The sequence below is a fragment of the Sceloporus occidentalis genome, unplaced genomic scaffold, assembly GCF_023333645.1.
Source record: "Sceloporus occidentalis isolate IW3139 unplaced genomic scaffold, rSceOcc1.0.p SCAF_148, whole genome shotgun sequence".
NCBI classification, from domain to species: domain Eukaryota; kingdom Metazoa; phylum Chordata; class Lepidosauria; order Squamata; family Phrynosomatidae; genus Sceloporus; species Sceloporus occidentalis.
The window spans coordinates 1,364,799-1,381,268 of record NW_028317128.1 but is presented as its reverse complement, the minus strand read 5'-3'; the positions used below and the strand labels follow the sequence as shown (position 1 = coordinate 1,381,268).

At 46.0% G+C, this 16,470-nt stretch overlaps 1 protein-coding gene across 2 annotated transcripts in view; it reads left to right on the top strand.

Moving 5' to 3' along the window:
* The first annotated feature begins 11,630 nt into the window (after nucleotides 1-11,630).
* Nucleotides 11,631-16,470, top strand: part of LOC149280730 (syntaxin-binding protein 5-like) — an 82,288-nt gene continuing 77,448 nt past the window's right edge. For both annotated transcript variants that reach the window (XM_089500112.1, XM_089500111.1), the window contains exon 1: nucleotides 11,631-11,834. In XM_089500112.1, the coding sequence (XP_089356238.1) occupies nucleotides 11,631-11,834 (204 nt within the window). The remainder of the gene's footprint in view (nucleotides 11,835-16,470) is intronic.

The following is a 16,470-nucleotide window of genomic DNA, read 5'->3' as shown; positions in this document are numbered from 1 at the left end:
GCAGCACCTGACATACGTGTAACAGCTGCCAACATCCCCGTGGTCAGGAGGGAATGAGTGGCGCAGGCTCGTCACCGGTCAGTGACAGCAGCTCAGTCTCTTACCCCGGTGCCCACCGTGATGCCCCAAACGCATTCATTAACCCTCTGATTGCTAGAAGAGAGTGCAACGCCTTCCTAACCTACACAGCATTGAAGGAGAAATGGGGAGCTCTTCCGAATCGAATGCTGGATACAATGTAACAAAAAAAGTTAGAACCTTCCAGAGGTTACAGCCGGGGGCCACAACGGGCCGTCTAGTCGCCCGTCTTAACCAGTCGTTGGTCTCGTCATAGATTCAGGAGCCGTATGTCTATCCCATGCATGTTTAATACCCTCACTGTATTACCCTCTACCACTTCTGCTGGGAGGCTGTTCCACTTATCTACCACTCTCTCTGGAAAGTAAAACTTCCTTCCGTTCCACCTCAGCCTCTGACCCTCTAGTGTTAGATTCCGGTCTCCTGTCCTTTGTTAAATCCCTTCATGTAGTTAAATGTCTCTCTCCCATCCCCCACTCTCTCTTTTCTCCTCCAAGCCGGACTTATTGAGATCCCTTACTATACATTGAGGTCTCAGTAAAGGGTTAATGTGCTGGCTAATTCCACGCCAAGAGGGGCAGTAAAGCGTGTGTGCGCCAGCGGATTCCACGCCCGCAGCGGCAGTAAAGGGTTAATTTGCGGGGATAAAGGGTTAATGTGCCGGTTAATTCCGTGCCTGCGGGCTGTGCATTCACGCTGACAGGATCATTTTCCATGCCTATCATTTCAAATGCAAAACTCGCGTGAGTCATCCCGCCCTCCCGCCGCTACTGACTCACTCCTCTCATCGGCCCACTCACTCGCAGCCCGCACTCACATCCCCGCCACCCCCCGGCTGGTGCCCCGACGCCCAAAATATTTGCCGAGCAAATTCTCAAACTTTTTTTTTGGTGTTGAGCGTTTTTTGATCATTTAATTCCATCATTTCGTCATCAGAAGAGTATTTATCGGGGAGGAGCGTTCTTTCCGCTGTAATATTCCACGACGACAGTTAGAAAAACATCGATATACAAATCCGGCTCGTAATCTGGCTGTTCTGGGCAATCGGAGTGCGATTAGTTGTTTTGCCCCATGTTGAAGGAGAGCGGGGGCCGCCCTTAGTATTTTCTGAAGATGGTAAGCTCATGAGCCGAGACGGCTCGCCTTAGTCTGTCGGTTCTAGCTTTGTTAGACCCTTGGGATGTAGGGACTGTAGGAAGCGCTGCGGGAATTGTTGGCGCTATATAAATAAAATAGAATAATAAAAAGTGGCCATTATCTGATTGGTGACTTCCAACTTGCTGAAAATATCTGGAAGCCAATCAGAATTCAGCTTTCATGGCAAAAGTTTCTTGCAGTAATAAAAGACACAGTAACTACTCCTATCATCCTCCTTCACTATTTGGGATACAGATAACTGGCTGCGCCACAGGCTGCCACCCACCTCGGTTTCCCTTTGGCAGGTAGTTATAGGTATGGCTGAGAGTTATTAACGCAGTCGAGTTACACGAATCAATGGCTTCTTGTAAACGGCAGAGAGTTACGATCTTGTTTATCGAGCTGCCCGTCTCGGCCGCTTCTCAGGGGGTCGCAGAAACAGCGACCGTGGCAGCCGCCCGCGATGGAAAGCAGGCCGCCCGCGATGGAAAGCAGGCCGCCCGCGATGGAAAGCAGGCCGCCCGCGATGGAAAGCAGGCCGCCCGCGATGGAAAGCAGGCCGCCGGCTGCAAACGCGGGTTTGGGGTGTTTTAAAAAAAGTTTGTTTTAACAAATAAATCCGTCTCCGTCACCTCCGGAGCGAATGCGTCGCAAACCGTTTACTCGTGGAAATCTATAAAAATGAAGAGAGAGAATGATGGGGCATGTTAACCCCTTCAGGTCCAGCCCAGTTTTAAGTTTGCCATAATTTCCTTCCTTGCGTATCGTTCAGATTAACATCATTTATACTTAAATTAACAATTTGGGTAAAAATCGAAAGAAAAGAATACAATACAATCTTGCTTTGTGTTACTTCCACGGTATAGGAGCCACTCATAAAACCAAATTTATAGTAAGCAAGACCTCCAAAACACTCCCTTTTAAACATTTTTTGGGTGCAGGGACATGGGGCTCTTGGATTTTAGGCTTCTCCCCGTGCTCTCCCACCGTCCATGATGACGTTTCACACAATTACCAAGACAGACAACCACTGCATGACCTGACTCCCATAATGCTTGCTGAGTGTCATGGAGTGGTAGTCCGTAGCAGCAAGCGATCCGGTGATTGGCTGTCCACTCTGAGAAGAGTCTCCTTATTAATAAAGTATTGATTTCATCCAAAAAATCATTTTTGATTGTTTTGTCGCGTATGTTTTTGCCCCATAGTCTTCTTGTCACTAATCTCCCAGCAGTGAACCTCCCTATAGAAACTGCCCCCGATGTATAAGCGGAAAAGGGTAGACGGAGGGTCCGGGTGCAAACCGAGCCCGCGGTTAATGCACCGGCTCTTTTCTGCGGTTTGGTTAAGTTCTACTAAACTTTTTGGAACCCCTGCGCAGATTGTAGAATCCTGTGTTTCACATCATCCATCCGGAGAGCGAATAAACTATTGGAAAGTCGAGTGCATATATATATATATATATATATATATATATATATAATGTATATATATATATATATGGGTTAAGCTTTATACTGGGTACGTTGCGGCTGAGAATGCTGAGACTATGTATCTGTCCCGCACAGACCGTAACGATTCAGATGACAGGCGAGGCTGGAAGGATTAGTCGGATCAGCCGGGTCTTCCGCCAATAACTAACACTGCGTTTATCAAGGCCCCTGAGAATCTGGTGATAAATGCGCTGAAGGATTCTTATCAGCAATGTTAGAGAGCAGAGGAGACGGCTATCGCCCAAGAGCATGGGTAGCCAGTCCACAATTAGCCGGGGTCAGGAGGTAGCAGAAGGAATATAAAGAGACAATTCACCTAAATGCATATTATTAACATCAGTACCTTTAATTTTACACGATGTCCCCCTTAACCAATTCATGCAGAATTCTCCCAAATGCAATGTATACGATGACAAAGAGTATGTTTAAGGGGCCGCACAGTCGGTGGGCCCTGCCATGTACGACACACATTGAGGTTGTAACGTCTGCCTGAGGTTCTTGTTATCCTACATCGCCAGTGGCTATATGTACAAGTAAACTACACCAGAAACCCCCATAGTGCCTCGAAATATTACAATAAGAGCAGTCAATGGGGTAATTTCCTGTTATTTCCTCCTACCTCCCACCCCTCTAGCTAGGAAATGATATGTGCTAACTGCCCTGGACCGGGAGGCAGGCAGGAGGGAGTGTTAGTATTCTCCTCCCCACTGAACATTTCTTCTCTCCCTTCCTTTGGACCAGTAGAAGCAGTTGCCCTCAGGGATGCTCTTACACACACTCACAACTCCATAAACTTACACATACATCCACAGATTCTACCTCCATTACGCTACTAACTCTAGGCTCACCCCTGACATTCTAACGCCATAAGCTGACACACATTCATTCTAACACCATACACTAACACTCTAAAGTCATATTGTAATGCACACACTCACACTAAAATCATAAGCTCACACACTTACACCATACACGAACACACTCTGCCACCATGAAGAACCAGCACTTGCAGATACCTTCACAGCGTCAGTGACACGGCAATGATGCCTTTAATGTTAATGTTTTGTAGTGTCCCTATTAAATAAAGGATTGGGGGGGATTCTGCAGAATCTCCCATCCATGCGCATTTGCCCCTTTCGCCATCTGCAGCAAGTACTTTAAAATGCATTCTTTTCCTGGGGCTGTCTGGGACATTAAACCATTTAATGGTTTGGGCAGTATGCCAGTATGAGTGACGGGCCAGCCTGATGGGTTGTTTCGCTTCAGAACTGCAACTCGCGCAATATCCTATTCTGCGACATCTTCCCCTCGCACTTCCATATTTAACTCTATCGACCAAAGCCGTGGCCTCCCCTAAGTCTGCAATGGTGGACAAAACTACTACTTAAGGCTTGTGAAAACATTATATATATATATATATATATATAATATTCGGATCCGTATGAAACTAGGTTAGGACCGGTCTGGAGCTGGGCAGGAACTAGGCTAGGACCGGTCTGGAGCTGGGCAGGAACTAGGCTAGGACCGGTCTGGAGCTGGGCTGGAACTAGGCTAGGACCGGTCTGGAGCTGGGCTGGAACTAGGCTAGGACCGGTCTGGAGCTGGGCAGGAACTAGGCTAGGACCGGTCTGGAGCTGGGCAGGAACTAGGCTAGGACCGGTCTGGAGCTGGGCAGGAACTAGGCTAGGACCGGTCTGGAGCTGGCTTTGCTCTGCCTGGTACATCGATGACTTATAAACAGTTCTCTGGTCCTAAACAGCCCCAGTCAGTCTTACAAATAAAACTGAGACCTATAGAATCAAATTAGTTGTGGTAACAGCCGCCAAACAACATTTTAATTCACCAAGGAATGTACATAAAGTGCATCCACTTTCATTTCAGTTAAATATTCTGTGAAATTAATGCAAAGCAGCCATAAGAAAACATTTTTGTTTGACTTTAATCACATTTAAACTGTAAAACTAGCTATATTTACAGTCAATGCCATATTATTGCATTTTTTGGAGATATATTTTTACTGGTCCCCTGGCAGCTGTAACAAACCTCCGCAACAAGATCACTTACATAGATATTGATTGGGTTGAATTACTCAGGAATAAAGACACAGCTATTTATTCCGACATTTTTATAATATTTTGAGGTTGTAAAACACTCACCTTATTCCGGAGGCACCTGTGACAGTGGAGATTATGACATAAAGCAGGAATTTGCAGGTTCCCTGTATAAAGTATAGTTAAATCAGTGAGACGGCCATGTATAATGTATAGGCAAGGTCCTGTATAGAGTATAGTTAAATCAGTAACCCTGCCCTGAATAAATTTCTAGTTAAATTGTTAAGCCCGCCTAGTATGTTAAATGAGTGAGCCGGCCCCCTGTATAATGTATAGTTAAAACAGTGACTGGCCCCCTGTTTAATGTATAGTTAAATCAGTGACATGCCCTGTATAATGTATAGTTAAATCAGTATGATGCCCAGTATAATGTATAGTTAAATTAGTGACATGCCTTGTGTAATGTATAGTTAAATCAGTGACATGCCCTGTATAATGTCTAGTTAAATCAGTGACGTGCCCGGTATAATGTATAGTAAAATCAGTGACTGGCCCCCTGTATAATGTATAGTAAAATCAGTGACATGCCTTGTATAATGTATAGTAAAATCAGTGACATGCCTTGTATAATGTATAGTAAAATCAGTGACATGCCTTGTATAATGTGTAGTTGTGGGCACATGGCATGAGACATTACAGGGTCTCCCTGACCTCCCACCAAGCTGAAATCAACTGACCGTTCCAGACATTGACAGGTGGTTGGATATCTGAAGCAGGCCGATGGTCTCACGCCCTGTTGCGGGGCATTTCCTGGCTCGTACCCTCCATGCATTCTCGCCTCCGTAGAATATCTTCTCTTTTTGCACTTTACCTCTCTGTCGGCAATAATTCTCAGGTATAAGTGCTCAGGGTTAATAGCTGCATAAAGAAAAATAATCAAGATGCTTTAGACTGTATAAATTAACAGAGACATTCAATTTGCAAATTGGCTAATAGTCTGTCTCCTATTCAGAAGTCAGAGGGTCAGAAACAAAAGCATTATAACGTCAGCAATCGCTATATCAGAGAGGATTTCAACTCGAGCCGCTAAAACGAACGCCAGGCTTTCTGCTTCATCCCGGAAAGGTCACTGGTCGGCGTCACTCCGTGAGATATGTTACCCTTAGAGTTACAGGGGGGACAGGCATTGATATGGTAGTTAAAGGGTTAACAACAACGTAGCAGCTAAAAGGGTGAAATCATCAGTTAGTTGGTAGATTCACAAAATGCAAAAGCGAAGCCTTAACAGGTTTATTTCTGCACATTGTTAGAAACGTAGCCTACCCAAACCATATAGAAACAGACTCTGCCGGCCCGTCTAGTCGGCCGTCTCTCCTGCTGTAAAGACTCAAACCGTATGTCTATCCCATGCATGTTTAAATCCCCTCACTGTATTACCCTCTACCACTTCTGCTGGGAGGTTGTTCCACTTATCTACCACCCTCTCAGTAAAGAAAAACTTCCGTGTGCTCCAGCTAAGCCTCTGACCCCCCTCTCAGCAATCTGTCTACCCGCTCGGCAACATGCTGAACCCAAGCACTCGGGAGACAACACACTGTTCAGGATTGGGGGTCCTGGCGATAGAGAGGGGGTCCTCTCTTCCTTCCTTATAATTGAATCTCCTACCACCAGCACCTGTCTAGCCGTCCTAGCCTTATATTTCCCCACCATTAATACACAGTGATGATTTCTGGTGTGGTTTGAACTCCCATGATCCTTAGCTGTGGAGCTGGGCTTGGTCCCTGACTGCGATATTCTCCATTTAACACATACGGACATTATTTATAATATTCCACAGAACGCTGCCATGTGTCTCTCAGGGTAATTTGTTCCCTTCTGCTGCTGTTAAAGCCTCGGCAGTTCATTAGATGTTCCACATTAAATGCTTTCATTTATATGAAAGGACTTAATAAACAGGTCATCACAGCAAATGTCCGAGTCAACTGGCAATTAATGAGGTATGATGACATTAGTAATTACCGGTATTAAGTGCTAAGGTGGGCACATGCGCGGTGGAGCCTGTCTGGCGGGAGGCTTCTTTGCCACTGTCCGGGTCCCTCGCAGACCCCCAGCCTTCAGAAACGAATTGCAGATTCTACAGATGTGGAAGATCTGCTACAGTCACACGTTTTACAGGATCACTCTGGATCCCCAGCAGTGTATAGTACCCCAGCAGCAATTAATTACCCCTAATCCCCAGAAGCAATTACCCCTAATCCCCAGCAGCAATTACCCCTTATCCCCAGCAGCAATTACCCATCCCTCCTCACTGCCAGGGCACACTCTTCCTCCATCTGGCTGCACGTCTATCGTCCATTCCAGTCCGAGACTGCAGGAGATAAATCCAATTTGAGAAATTGATGTGATTTGACTAATGTCTGTGAATTTGCGCAGCCCCAGCCCGAGGAATAAAAGGCCCAATCATGCCGTTTTAGGCCTTTCTACTGTTTGTCCTGATTAAATTCCTGCAATTGCTCCGATTCCGAGAGCTGGACGCACTTCTATTGATGTTTTCATTTCTCCTTTTTTTCTAAATCAATATTCTGTTGGTATCCGCTATATTGTTTGCTGCTTGTCTGTTTATTAGGCATAATATACAGGAGACCCCCTCCATGTTGTGGTGTCCCCCTGAATATTAAGCGGCTCGAAAGATGTTCTTGAAGGCTCTCCGGCTATTTCCTACAATCAGCGCGGGCCGATCGGTACCCGTTACAAATCCGCGGTAACATGAAAACACTTTAAGATAAAGCTCGGGCTAATCTTTCTACAGGTAATAGAATTCAGAGCCAAGTGCGTTCCGCCGATAATTCCGATTCACACGGAGAATTGCTATCAGCAGTCAGGGGAAGATGGCACCTCGGGGGATCTGGAGTCATCAGTGTCCTTCTCAGCCCAGCCATGTATGGTTTTACCATTTCCTTGTAAAAAAAAAAAAAAAAACCATAAAAAATTTCTTATCTGACTTGAAACAATGTAGCCAGACCTCCTGCAGGAATAAGCCCTCGGGCCGCTTCCAGCAAATAATTACGGATTCTCGTGGATTTCATGGAGGCCAGGAGCTGGAGCGTGGATGTTTAAAGTGGCGTTTTAATGAAATTAAATATAATATGCCCCCCGGGGGGGGGGGGGAGAATTTTTTTAAAACTAAAATGGCAAAATAGTTTCAGGAAAAGAGCGCTCCCCGAAGATTCGTTGGTTTGTATACACAGGAGAAAAAAAAAAGACAAATATTAAGCACTTTTTTCATGATACCGGCATGAAAAATGTTGGTCGGTGCGTAAAATTAAAAGTGGTTCGCACGTGATGGGGACGCCGCGTTTATGAACCGATATTATCAGTAAATAGCAGCAGAATGTTGATTGAAGTGCAAATGTCAGTATGCGGGGGTTCTAGACATCGTTCTGCGCATGTTGAGAAGTACATTGTCTTGTGGTTTTCATCTCTTTTTTCTTTGAATGTCTCATCTTGACATTTCTGTTCAAAAAAGCAATTATTTTACCCAACGCCATATTCGATTTATTAAGGATTTTAAGTATTTATTCATAATAAAGTAGAGGAGGAATCGTTCATGCCAAGATATCAGCTATGATGTCATATTCTGGCATTTTTAGACAATGAAGCAAGAATAAGGCAGATCTGAAAAGGCAGAAATTTCCAGTTCTGCCATGGAGGATCCATCCCGACAAGGTAAATTCTCAGGAAAGAGGTTAAAGATGGAGGTGAAAGACTGGGGGGTGATAGAAATGATAGGGGTTATAATGATGATAGGGGTGAAGAGAGTTATGAAATCATCACCCAGCACACAAAGCCAAAACTTGATTGCCATGTTTCGCAATGTGTGTCCTCGTCCTAATCGCTGGCATATAATAAGATCAATGGAACATGGAACTGACATTAGCACGTGTCTTTGCCACAGCAGAAGCTCATTACAGTCAATGTGATGCAGTCATTATTTATGTTTGTTGATGTGCCGTTTTAAGTGTGTATACCTCTGTGTTAAATGAACATATTTGTTTTGTTTTTGAAGTTAATACAACCGATAAATATTTTATGGGGCTTATTCACTAAGGAGTCGAGTTGAGACTGACCATGCCCTAGCAATCTAACGCTCGTATAACTTTAACATTCATTAACACACGAGTTGAACACGGGCTGAATGACAACGTGCATGTCCTCACCTGAAACACGCAAGATTATTACAAGCAAACACCATATGAATATATATATATATATAGTAAAACACTCAGGGCCCCTTATTCACTAAGAAGGGCATATAATTGTCCCCTTTCTCCCCCCAGCATGGAGGGTAATAAATAATTTCGGGGGGGGGGGGGCAGGGTCCAACCTTACCCCTCTCCTCATCATGTGGCCCAAGGGGTCTAATGCCAATTGGATACAATTTAGCATAGAAATAACGTAATGGTTTCTTTTTGATGTCGTCACCGTCTTACGTTGTCTTTGCCTCTCTGCGCATGCACTCTTTGGGAATTAGAGATTTGAACTGCAAAGAAAAACAATTAAACAGATGACCGGTAAGCACAATGGCTCCAATGAATGATACAGCGCTGCAGAACATGATGGCGCTATATAAATAAAGTAATAAAAAAAGACACTGTCACTTTAAAAATATACTGACTAAACTAACACTCACCGCTGTGAAGCCTCCGCGCTCCGCCCCGCGCATTTACTAACCTCAGAAACCTGTCAGGCAGGAAATATATATGTATGAGCATAGGGCGTGGCAGTCTGCACGTCCTCCTATTCGCCTGCTCAGATATCAATCATCTAGCTGACACTATCTGCCGTAGCGCGCGGTATAATGATTATAACCCCCTCCCAGTAAAGTTTTGATTGACAGCTTCCCACTCCCGCCCACACCATCAGAGGACACAAAATTGGGAGGCGGCGAAGACCAACGAGAGGAGCGGAGCTGGTGGTAAGAATCCCTTAGTGGGCTCGCGTGTGTTTTGATTGGCTACAGGTTTGAGGTGGGTGTGATACACTTTACACTCTAAAAGATTAGGCGGGAATGAAGAGTTGGAGGATGGGTTTTCTGATCACATGATAGGGCGTGTCCCAAGCATGGGAGGCGGGCTCGCCCGTCACTGTGAATTATTTATGGAATTGCAGCTGTACACCCCGCCCACCCCGCGCTCTAGGTTCCGCCCCTTTCTCCTCAGCACCTCGGACAGCAGCTTCGCGCTCGTGCCGATCAGAGCAGGGAGAGGCGCTGACGGCCAAGCCGGGGCAGGGAGCGAGGCAGTCGGGCAAGGAGGAAAGAGAGAGCCAGGGGGGCAGCCGGAGCACCTGGAGTGCGGCAGCCGGCCGGGACACTGCACCGCATATCACTCACCTCATGTCCCTTGCTGAGGTTGCACACCTGCCGACTTAGTGCTCACCCACATCCCCTCCTGATCCAGGGCTCGTACCGGAGTAGGAGTTCGCTGAGGGGCTTGGAGAGGCCCGCCACGTCCCAAGCTGCTGGCTCAATCCGTGCCACCGGCTTCCTGAGAGGGAGCTGCAGGGCAGGGGGCAGCCAGGCGGCTGGACTGGGGTATACTGGGCTGTACCGGGGCAGGCGCAGGCCCTCAGTGCTGCAACATCAGCCTGGGTGGGAGAGCTGCCTCATAGAGACAGGGCTGGGGTGTGTGAGGGCAGGAGGAAGGGGTATGTTGGGGCTCAGGGTCAGGGACTGCAGCAGGAATTTGATTATTTAGCTGCTGGGGTCTGGGGGTATATCTGAGATATATAAAGGGGGTCTGCACCGGGGTCTGTTAGGGGTCTGGGATAGATCGAGGGGGTCTGTACCAGGGTCTGTCAGGGGGTCTGGGGTATATCTGGGATAGATAGAGGGGGTCTGTCTGGGGTATATCTGGGATAGATAGAGGGGGTCTGTCAGAGGGTCTGGGGTATATCTGGGATAGATAGAGGGAGTCTGTCAGAGGGTCTGGGGTATATCTGGGATAGATAGAGGGGATCTGCACCGGGGTCTGTGATTTCAGGCGGAGAGGGGTTATTTGGATAGCTGGAGAGAAGCTGGAACAAGGACTGCATTATGCAGCAGGGATTGGCTCATTTAGGATCTGAAGAAAGGACAGCTGGTATAGAGTCTGTACACTGAAGAAGGAAGGGGCTTTTATGATATAGAGGTATAGCTGGTATAGGATCTTTATTGTGCAGCAGTTTAATGTCTATGAGGAGGCAAGAGCTTGTGTAGAGTCTGCACACTGGACGGCATCTGATTCGGGGCATCTCGTTGCCCCAGCTGGGGTAGATTCTGCAGCTTTACGGCTTCCAGGAGTCTCGCCGCTGGGTTAATGTAAATGCTTTGCTGTCTGCTCTGGGCTGTGAGAATTATATATAGACGGCATCCGGAGTCCGGACTGGAAAGTAATATCAGCGGCGGCTCCTATAGGAATCAGTATAGATGAGCCGGGATATACGGCGTCGTATGGCGGCCGGTATTGTGTAGAATCTTTATTAGTGCGCCGGAGCTCATGTCGTATTTTAATGTTATTTTCACGGATGGTGGAAACTTCTAGTTGCCAGAGATTTTATCTGGGAAGCCCCCCGGAGTGTCTCCCCTGTAGGGTGTAATTAAACTGGGGAGAAGTCTTAGGGTTTTGTGTTATATTAAGTCTAGAAGCTCGTCATTTATACCCCAATTTTTTTTTTTTTACTAAGTTCTACTTTTGTGGAAGTTCTACATTAAAAGGCTCCATTAATGGCTGGTCCCGCTCAAACCTAAGACGCTCCTTTATTCACTTTTTCCTCCTCTGGGGGATGAACGTTGTGGTCTTGCTCGCCCCCTTGACCTCCTAGTGGGCCATCAAGGATGAAGAAGATCAGCTTCCGTAAAGTCCTGCTGGACGGATTGTCGTCTTTGTCCCCGGTTGGCGGCGGCGGAGGACCTGGAGGAGCCGGGGGAGCCGGAGGTGGCTGCTCGCTTTATCCATCTGGGCCCTCGGGAGCCGCCGTGTCCCCCCGAGACACCGAAATCCAGGAGAACCTAACCTCGGAACATTTCCACATCTGCAAGGTAACCAGACGGGCCGGGCGAAGGTTGGCGTGTTCCCGGTGTGTTATATCTAATATATATAATTTATATATAATGTATAGTTATTATTACACAGCGAAGCGGCTGAGGAGGTGACGCCCGGCTCCGGGGCCACCGAGGGAAATTATTTTTAACACAATAAGACGGGCTTTTATGATCAGTGTTTGGCACATTAGAGGCAAATGAACCGCATTAAGAAACAGAGCGAAGTAACCCGGCGCGTGCGTGAAAAGCACGGGCACGGCGCCCGTTTATACACGTTTTAACTCTTTCCACAGCCGCAAGGAGTGCTACATGCCCTGGGACGCGAGGGGTTAAGGTTACCTGGGGGTTATTGAGATGGGCGCAAAGCTGTTGTGATAGCGAGGACGGTGTAACACGCAACACGTATGCACGGAGGGGATGCAATTCATTAGACGTCACGTGTTACAGAGAATTAGTGTTTTATTTATTAACATGACATGGATAATGTGGCAGTGAAAGGGTGGAAGAAGACATACCCCCCCCACCCCCAGCATGGAAGAAAGGAGAGTAAGTATCCCCCGTGGGCAGGAGAAGGTCACCGGGGTGGGCACCATGCCAGCCGGGATGTGCCGGGAGTCGCAGTATATGGAAGGCCTGTCTGCACTTGCACAGTTAACAGGTTTTAACGGGCCCTCGTTGGGGGGGGGGGCGACCTGCGCGACCCAAGCCGATGGAATTAACTGAGCGCCAAATCCCAGCTGTGTAAAGACTCAAACCTTAATCAGTCGTTGGTCTCGTCTTAGATTCAGGAGCCGTATGTCTATCCCATGCATGTTTAATACCCTCACTGTATTACCCTCTACCACCTCTGCTGGGAGGCTGTTCCACTTATCTACCACCCTCTCAGTAAAGTAAAACTTCCTTCCATTCCATCTCAGTTTCTGATCCCCTAGTGTTAGATTCCGGTCTCTTGTTGTAATTTTTCTCCTCCTTTGAAATAAATTTCGCTCCCGTCCTTTATTAAATCGCTTTATGTATTTATAAGTCTCTCCCCCCATCAGTCGCCTCCTCTGACCTCTCTCCATATATAGGTCAGGCTTATACCTTTTATTGTATATGTGTGCAGACAGATACCCTCCGGAACTCTGACACATTTGGGGGTGATTTTTATAAGGGTGATCGATGTATTAAATGAAAAGTGCCGCTTCTCCCATACATGCGCAGCAATATACAAAGAGCCCCCACAGCCTCCATGGTAGAAGGAAGACCACAGGCTGGTAACTGTAGACTGTAAGCTCTTGGGGCCAGAGCCTCCTTACCTTTTGTTTCTGTCGATTTAGATAAGCAGGGACTGACGAAGCCCCTTGGACCCGGGGGCCGTGGCTCCTCCAGGAGCTGAGGACCCGGCCCGTGAGCTTACAATCTAGCCTCGTGGAACGCTTAGCCGGCTCTCTATAATTGCACACCTCGTAGGACTTTTCTTGTGCGTGTAAGTGCGGCGGGTCGGTGAGCGAATGGCAGCTAAGGACACCCGGCCCCCGGATGCCGTGGTTGGACAGGGATCGGACGCCGGTGCTTCCTGTAGAGTGCAGCCTCGGATTTTTAGTGCAAGGCACTTGTTTATGGAGCTTATGATTATTTTGCGTGTGACCGTCCCCCAATCCTGCTCGAGCACCCCCACCCCACGGCCGCGGGTCCCCTCTTACACCCTCTTACTCCCTGACCTCACATTGACTGCCTTTTTACTACATGACATCACGTCTTTTTTTCTTTCTCCTGAAAATGAACTGGCCCTTCCTCCGCTCGTAGTTTACTGAGAGGGTGGTAGATAAGTGGAACAGCCTCCAAGCAGAGGTGGTAGAGGGTAATACAGTGAGGGTATTAAACATGCGTGGGATAGACATACGGCTCCTGAATCTAAGACGAGACCAGCGACTGATTAAGGTTTGAGTCTTTACAGCAGGAGAAACGGGCAACTAGACGGGGGCCGGATGGGGCCGATCCGCCGGCGGGTTCTATTTCCCGTTTGCATCGCATATCCCTTCTGCAATAAATCATTCATTTAAAAAACTTTTTTTTATAATTTTTTTAGCATTAAAAATAGGAATTGTTGTTTTCTGTCTTTGAATGAAGCGTCTTTCAGCTCCGCGGAGAAGATAAAATGTATATACTCATCGTGTGAGAATTTCCGCTCTGCGTACCCGCCGGGACACCCCGTCCGTCAGAGGCCGATAATCACCTCGACCCCGACAGGCTGCAGGGATTAGGAATAATTGAGCAGTAGTCATACCGTACACAGATGCTAAGCCCTGCTGGTAGCGGTTGCCCCGTCCATCTGATTTGCAGCCAGGTGGGACTGCAGTTTTACCGAGATGCCTCCCAGTGACCCCGCAGAAGGAAGATGCAGAAATGTTTGCAAACCGATCTGTAAGGGTTAAATGCGAAGTGGTAAAGGTGACAGACACACAACCTGCGCGGCTCCTAATACCGCAAATCCGTCCTCCTGTCTGATATTATTGGTATTAATGTGCCGCCATCAATACTCTTACATTATTATTATTAGTATTATTATTATTAGTATTAATGTGCTGCCATCAATACTGTTACATTATTATTATTAGTATTAGTATTATTTTAGTAGTATTATTAGTATTAATGTGCCGCCATCACTACTGTTACATTATTATTATTAGTAGTAGTATTATTAGTATTAATGTGCTGCCATCATCAATACTGTTACATTATTATTATTATTAGTAGTAGTAGTAGTATTATTAGTATTATTAGTATTAATGTGCCATCATCAATACTGTTACATTATTATTATTAGTAGTAGTACTATTATTAGTATTATTAGTATTAATGTGCCGCCATCAATACTCTTACATTATTATTATTAGTATTAATGTGCTGCCATCAATACTGTTACATTATTATTATTAGTATTAGTATTATTTTAGTAGTATTATTAGTATTAATGTGCCGCCATCACTACTGTTACATTATTATTAGTAGTAGTAGTATTATTAGTATTAATGTGCTGCCATCATCAATACTGTTACATTATTATTATTATTAGTAGTAGTAGTAGTATTATTAGTATTATTAGTATTAATGTGCCATCATCAATACTGTTACATTATTATTATTAGTAGTAGTAGTATTATTAGTATTATTAGTATTAATGTGCCATCATCAATACTGTTATATTATTATTATTTTCTCATTAATTCGCTGCCATGAATAGTGTTACTTTATTGGTATTATTTGTATTATTAGCATTCATTTAATTTGCTGCTATAAATATTGTTACATTATTTATATTATTATTAGTATTAATTTCCTTTGCCGCCATGACGGTTGTTACATTATTTGTATTATTATTAGTATTATTAGCATTAATTTCATTCGCTGCCATGACCGTTGTTATTTTCCGTATCGCTGAATCCTCCGAACAGAATCCAAGCAGCTGGAGAAACAGGATTTTTCGTTATTTCTTATTAATTGCCGTTTTCTGTAGTCTTTAGAATCCACAGAACTCTGTATTCTGTTCTCGTAAACAGCCCCGACGTGACTAACTGCCTTCCGGGAGCGCAGCGATCACAAGCGAGTGTGCGGTGAGCTCATACAGCGAAACAGCCAAGCCTCAGGGGAGGAAAAAATACAACCCCCCCCCCAAAAAAATAAAAAAACACTTAACCCTTTCCAACCATAGCATCAGGGTCTCTGCACCTGGGGTATTCTGAAATCCAGAACCCGCCGGCAGATCGGCCCCATCCGGCCCCCGTCTAGTCGCCCGTTTCTCCTGCTGTAAAGACTCAAACCTTAATCAGTCGTTGGTCTCGTCTTAGATTCAGGAGCCGTATGTCTATCCCATGCATGTTTAATCCCCTCGCTGTATTACCCTCTACCACTTCTGCTGGGAGGCTGTTACACTTATCTACCACCCTCTCCATAAAGTAAAAGTTCCTCCCATTTCAGCTATACCTCTGGACCCCCCTGGTTTTAGGCCGTGTACTTCCGTCTGTTGACGACGCACCTCGGGTGGGGGTTATAATGTGGAGCCTCGATATCCTCAGCAGTCTCCTTTTACTGCTCTTTGGGAGGTTAAATAATCACTATTTCGCTGGTAACTTTGCAGCAGAATCCTTTTTTTACGTCATGTGACACGCTGTGATGTATCCGTCACGTTACTCCGGTTGCCGCGCCATTAATTCCGCGAGGCTTATTTGCTTTTCCGCGATTCTTTAAACGAGGGCTGCAGCGATTATTCCGGAAGCCGCGTATTATTATTATTTCGATTATTTCTGGGTCTGTCGGGGGTTACACTATTGTGGTTATTGAGTCATAAGTTTTAAAATATGTCATCACAAGGGAAGTGGGGGGTATGAAAAGTGATTCTAAATTTGGTCTTATCACCATAGCAACTGCACCATGTCTGATATAACACCCTTGCCTCTCAGGGTTTGCGATTCATTCCCTCGATCTGTCGGAAATGGTTTTGTGGTCTGGCTTTTAAAGACTCCAGGAGACAAAGCCCCCCTGACATCTTTCATGGCATGGATGGTGGGATATTCACCTTTGGGACCACCTTAGAGCAGAGATCCCAGTCACCTCTGTGCTCCCATCTCCGGTACATTAAAAGGAATGGAGC